This window comes from Neovison vison, chromosome 7 (assembly GCF_020171115.1).
Source record: "Neovison vison isolate M4711 chromosome 7, ASM_NN_V1, whole genome shotgun sequence".
NCBI classification, from domain to species: domain Eukaryota; kingdom Metazoa; phylum Chordata; class Mammalia; order Carnivora; family Mustelidae; genus Neogale; species Neogale vison.
The window spans coordinates 53,178,463-53,184,662 of NC_058097.1; the positions used below are offsets into that span (position 1 = coordinate 53,178,463).

General features: G+C 52.9%; 1 protein-coding gene across 2 annotated transcripts; it reads right to left on the minus strand.

Annotated features, from left to right (window-relative positions):
* Positions 1 to 352: 352 nt before the first annotated feature.
* On the minus strand, positions 353 to 4,720 carry PNMA8A (PNMA family member 8A). 2 transcript variants are annotated; one of them, XM_044257064.1, is made up of 2 exons: positions 4,527 to 4,720; positions 353 to 3,694 (listed from the first exon to the last, which is right to left on the minus strand). In XM_044257064.1, exon 2 carries the CDS (start codon positions 3,604 to 3,606, stop codon positions 2,113 to 2,115), a length of 1,494 nt encoding a protein of 497 aa, XP_044112999.1. In that variant the 5' UTR covers positions 3,607 to 3,694; positions 4,527 to 4,720; the 3' UTR covers positions 353 to 2,112. The 2 variants fall into 2 exon arrangements, with proteins under 2 accessions (XP_044112999.1, XP_044112998.1); XM_044257063.1 differs by lacking the exon at positions 4,527 to 4,720 and adding an exon at positions 3,843 to 4,060.
* Positions 4,721 to 6,200: the final 1,480 nt, after the last annotated feature.

A 6,200-nucleotide genomic window follows, 5' to 3' on the forward strand; every position in this document is an offset into this window, starting at 1 on the left:
TAAATAATCCAAGACCTCACCTAGAAGCACCTCTGCAGACTTATTTTGCTACATTTTACTTTGTAACATACACGTTTACCTTTACCCATACTTTGTAACATACACGTTTACCTTACCCATCATAGCAGCACCTTTTAACACAGTGAAGATCCAAAGGGCCCAGTTTTGAAACCGGGTGCTGGGGAGTCCCTGGCTCTCCTCACCTCGAGAGGCCAGGGCGCTCCTGCCTTTTGTACAAACCCAAGGAAAACCTCCACGTGCACAGATGCGGAGCAAAGAGCTGCCGCGGAAACCGGTTTCTTCCCTCCTCCCTGCCCCGCGGCCAGGCATCCTCAGTGAAGACTCACCCAGGTTTTTGGAATTAATTGTCACAAGACGTTTATTTTCAAGTTGGAATGATTAACAACATCTAACAACTGTGCACATTCCCGAGCACAGAAACTGAAGTCAGGCGAGAACCCCTGGGCTCATGGAGGGCTAAAACTCCTCGGGACGAGAGGATTACTGAGCGCCACGGGAACGGGCGGACGGGCTGGCTTACGGCTGGACACCGCAGCGTACCAGGGCCGTGTGAGTTACAAACGGAGACTTCTTCCAGAGTGCTGCGCTACAGAGCATGCGCGGGACGCCGGCTCTCCCACTCGCAACCTCGCTCTCATCAGCCACACTTACAAGAAGTCCGGCTGTATGCAAACAGATGGCAGAAACAACTCACTGGAGACCTGCGCAAAATCAGGCTCACTTAGGAACACAAGGTAACATTCTGATTGTCTCCTATCTGACGGTTTCCTTAGGACGAGTTCAAGTTCCAGCTTTTTTTTCTTTTAAAGAGGTGAGAAAAATAGATTTGGATTACATCTTTGAGCATGCCTTGGGTCTCCTGGAACAATGTTTGAGAACCACTTATGTGGGGTATCCCGCCCTTTCCCCTACACAGACACACACACACACACAGACACGGTATGCTAGTCTATTCAGAGAACAGAAATTAACAGCCGACTTTTTAAAGAATTTTTTTCCTTTCTTATTATAATGTGAAACGTGTCTTCAGCCCCGAAGATGTGGAGGGTTTGGTGCCGCTGGATGGACTTAGGGCTGGGAAGCCAACAGTGCCTGAGTCCTTCCCTACCCATCGCCCCTCCTCCCCACAGGCTTCCTGAGAGCATCTGACTCCAAATGGGAACCCAAGTACTGTTTTTATTGACAGAACCTAGATCTCAAACACTTCAAAGCCTAAGCGCACACTCTTTTCCTCCAGAACTAACTCCTGGGACCTTCCTGCCCTCTGGCCGGCTAATGGGGATGGAAGCGGAAGAACACGGGCACCAAGGAAGGCAGGTCTGCTTTGAAGATGTCTGCTTAACTTCCTGGTGGGCGAAACACACAGAAGATGGGAGAAAACGCCAGGCCCTGCATGCAGACACCGGCTCACTCTCTAGGAAGCAGGGAACAAGAATGAGAGGCAGAACAAGGGGGCCCTGCCTTTGTAAGGAAAAGTGAATATTCTAGGATTTTCCCAGTCTGCTTAGCGACTCTCCAACCTCTGAAGGTGAGTCGAGGGGGAGGGGCAAAAGCAGGGCTGGCAGAGAAAAGCAGAGAGGTGCACCTCCCTCCCTTTGTCTCTCCCACCTAAGAGCTTGCAGATGGTTTTTCTCTGAGAGTCCCATCTCCCGAAACTGGGTTCCTACATGTCAAAGTCATGGTGTGTTCAATAAGGAGAAAAACTTTTTTCCCCACTGGATGCTTCGTCCTTGGTCTTCCTTCAGCTCATCGCAGGTTGTCCCCCAAATCAAGGCTTTCTGGGTTCTGTGGATAAATTAGAAGATCTCACCAGGGAAGGAGGTGTTCTTTGGAATTTCTTTCTTACTTCCTTGGACATTTTAAGTGCTTGAAAATGTCTATCCCCCAACCAGGCTTCCAGAAAACTTGACCCTCCAAATCATGGACCCTGACAAATGTTCTCACTCCCCATTATTCGATTCTGATGAAGGGAATTGGGTTGGAGGACGTGGCAGAACGACCTGAGACCCCCACAATGACACTCACCAACAAAGGAGAGGTGGGGGGTTCGCCCTTCCACCTCCTACTCATAGATGTCCCCAAGGTTGGCCTTCAGGGGCTTCTAGGAGGAAGGTCAGGGCTTCCACCCTCTAAAACCTCAGCTGGTGGGACACCCGCCCCCTCCACCGTGCTCGCCTCCTCCTCAAGCTCCACCTGACCTGCGACGGCCCTAAGCACCTCTGCGCCCACCTGTCTCTCCTGCTCGGATTCTCCACTCAGCCGTTCGCCGGCACAACCCAAGTGACTTCTGTTGCCATTCTGACCACTGGAGGCCTGAAGAGAACCTTCCGGCTTGGCCTTTGGGCCCCGAGACGTGGAGGCCAGCAACCCCACCGGCTGGTGGCCTCGTGGGGCCTTCTGAAGCAACCCATCTCGTCTTGAGCCCGGCCCTTTCTTCCCCATCGCTGGCTTCTTCTTGGCATCTTCTGACTCGACAAGGACATACGAAACAGGGCCCAAGCTCACCTTCTTCTTCTTTCTCACAGGGACAGGGCTCTTTACCAAGGCCCAGCCCATGGCCTTCTTCTTTGGGGGGCCCTCCCGACTGCCACCTTGGTCTGACTGTGAAGCAACCCCAGGGCTCACAGCTTCTGACCGAGCGTCACGGGATGAGCTGCTGGGAGCTCTCCAGGCACATTTTGCCACGGGCTTCTTCAAGGCCGACTCCTCCTGCTTCACGCACAGCTTCCTTTTGCACCTGATGGAATCGGAGACCTCCATGTTTTCAGCCCCAGCAGCCTCAGGATCCTCCAAGGAGGCCGAGCTGTTGAAACGGCGGCCTCTGGGCTTCCTCCAGAGCACGGATTCCTGCTTGGGTCTTTTTTTCTGCTTCTTCTTCCTGGAGCGACTTTTAGCTCCAGCCCTACAAACCAGAGGTTTCGGAGGGTCACCTTCATCTTCTGGGTCATTGCAGCTGCTGAGATTTTCCATCTTCAAAGTGGAACCTATTTCGGCAGCCCACCCTGGCTCCTTCTTCACCTTCCTCCGCGCTCCTGAGGCTGAGGCTGAAGCTACCTGGTCATCAGCACCTTCTTCAGCCCCGGCTTCCTCACGGCTGCGGATCTCAGCATCCATGTAGAAGACGATCTGCACCACTGCCCCCAAGAGCACCCCCAAAGCATCTGCCCAGTTCTGTGGAGGCCGATTCTGGGGCCGTGAGGGCTGGCCAAGCTGGAGCAGGCGGACCACATCCTCCCAGGTGCGCCCCTCAGAATCCAGGAATTCATTCAGATTTTTTAAAAACTCAGCATCCTGGGTGGGGTCTCTACAAATCACTCTCCAGACGCCCCCCCTTCCTGGGAACTCCCGGGGAATGGCCCTGAGATTCACACCCTCTCCCACCTCAATTAGGGCAGCTTTGGCATTCTCTTCCCGCAGGAAAATCTTATTGAGCACAAAGTATGGGCCCAGCGGGGAGAGGACCCCATTTAAAGTCTCCTCAATTTCCGCTTGACCACAGTCCTCGGGGATGCCCGTGACCAACAGGGACCTATGGATGTCCACTTCCATCCCCCGGCACCAGTCCTCCAGAAGGTTCATGGCCATGGTCGCGGACACCTAGCGTCTCTAATCCCACGTGCATTCGACAGTCTATAAGGTGGCTGAAGGAGGCAGCGGTCCCCAGATATTAATCCTGTAAGGTGACAGGAGAGGGAGGTCAGATTCCCCAGAAGACGGCCAGGCTCAGAGATCTCAACTGCCCTCCCCCTGCGCTGCGGGCCTACAGGCCTCCTCGCGCTTTCCCAGACCCCTCCTCCCCAAACCAGGCCCCGGGTGCTCACAGGTGTCCTGCGACCGGCCAAAAACTGCGCTCGGCCCTGCCCCAGAGCCTCCCGGCAAGGATCTCGCAGCCCCGCCCCCGACTGCCCGGCCCGTAATCGGGCCGGGGACAGGCAGCCGGGATGCCGCCGCTCGCCAGGAGCCGGCTCGGTTGCTCCCCGGGAACGCGCCGAAGAGAGGGCGTCTGCCCCAGCTCCGGTCCCGGCGGGTCACGCGTCGTCTCTCCCGGATCCCGGCAGCTGCGCGGAACCGGGACCCGCGTCGCAGCGCGCGCTTGCGCACTTGCGTCGTTGCCGCTCCCGCGGTCGCCATGGCAACCGGCCAGCGCTCGGGATGCGCCCTCCCGCCTGGGGAGCCCAGCGCGAGAGTGGGGGTGGGGGCGTTCAGCAGCTTTTCGAGCAAAGGGTCTGAGCGTTTGTCGATTGTCCCTCCAGACACACTCTTTCCACACTTCAGTTGAACGTGGGCCTCGGGGACCGGGGCGGAGTGTCCTGACTTCCACGATGGCAACCAACTAGTCCATCTAACCTCTGCCTTTCTGCTGGGTTCAGCCCACGGGACCCCTGGGAACCACCAGAAACCTGAGGGCGAGAGGAAAGAGCCGCTTAGTCGCACCCCCCCGCCCCGCCCCCGAGTTCCTCTAACAAACAAAGCCCCAGCTCCTGACAGCCTTTTCATTCGCTCACCGTTATCCTAGTTCCAGAAACATCCAGGAGCTTCTAGAAACTCCCACCTTCCGCCCCACAAGCCCTTCACGCCTGGGTATAGCCTCGCCTCTCCTTGCTGGCTCCCTCAGCTTGCTGCCCGCAGGCAACACCTTTGTTGATCGTTAATGAAGCGCTTCTCAATGACTCCTTAGAGGTGCTGTTTCCTGTCAGGACTCAACCATACACCTGGCAATGCTGCTTACTGGCTGCGCAGCCTCGGAGACTGAGCTCTCCAAGCTCCCTCCTCTTTTTCCTAAAAGGAATACCAATAAAAACCTTCCTCATCAGCACTCTGAAGGTTGAGGGACATTACATGTGAAAGATGCAGCAAAGTACAATTGTGGCCTAAGTATTCAACCAAAATCTGTGATTTGGATTCCATTTTGGAACTGGGGCCTTTGCAAAACCAAATAGCCAAATGCAGCTCCGCTGGCATCCCTGAACTTGGGTGGGATCGATCCTTTGAGCTCGAGGCATGGGTGTGCTTGCCCAAGGTCCCATGATAGTTCATGGAAAAAAAAAAAAAAAAAAAAGACATCATTCATATTGTTAAATCTGAATATATCATTCCAATAAACACTCCAGCTGTAACTAGAGTTTAAAAATCTTATGTAAAAAAAAATAATAAAAATCTTATGTACCTCACCTGTGGAAATTCTATTAATCAGCTGAAGAATGAATGTGTATCATCGCACAGTAGTTTTAAAATGTGGCTGTAAATTTTTTGATATTCCTATTGAAAGGTGGTGATCTACGTCCCTCTTATTGAATCTGAGCAGACTTGTAAATTCTTTAACCAACAGAAAGTGTGGTCAAGGGGAAATGACTGGGCCAAGAGCATCACGAAAGGGAATCTGTGTGACTTCTCATGTAATAAAGGGCCATGCGACTTCTTTCTTGTTTGTCAAGACACTCCCATTCTTGGATCCCTGAGTTCCAAGTAAGAAGACGGTCAGCTAGCCTCTGGTTGCCATGTTGTGAGGAAGCTCAAGCCAACTGGCAAAGCCGCATGCGTGTTCTCTGATCGACAATTCCCAACGGAGCCCAAACTTCAGATGATCTTGGCCCAGGAACCAGACATGTGAGTAAGGAAGCTTCTAGATGATTCTATATCCCAACTATTTGACTCACTCCCAATCATTTACATCTTCCCAGTTGAGGACCAGCCGTCATGTAGCAGAAGCAAACCATCAGTGTTGTCCCCTGTGTGAATTCCTGACACACAGAGTCAATGAATGTATCAGAACAGTGTCTACACTACTAAGTCTTGGGGTTGCCTGTTAGGCAGCAAGAGATCATTAGAAGATCCTGCAAAGGTGAACTACAATGATCATCAATGATGATTGATAAAGCCTTACTACAAGAAAGCAACAGCCTTAAGTCAGCTCCTCAAAAAAGATTCCCCTAAACAGCTTTTCCAAGCAGGACACAAGGATGCACTTTCATGGGATTTTCAGTTCTGTGGGATCGTTTCAGTGAAATAGCATCATTGAAAGACCCCCTTCCTCCTTGGTAAGGTTTGTTTTAGCAACCTATTGTCCCCATAGCCTGATGGCAACACATTGTCTGTGGTCACCCGGTCTGTCAAAAGGAGAGACGAATGAGAAACGAAATGTACCGGGACTTTCCAGAGTGCTGTCCCAAGGAACCACC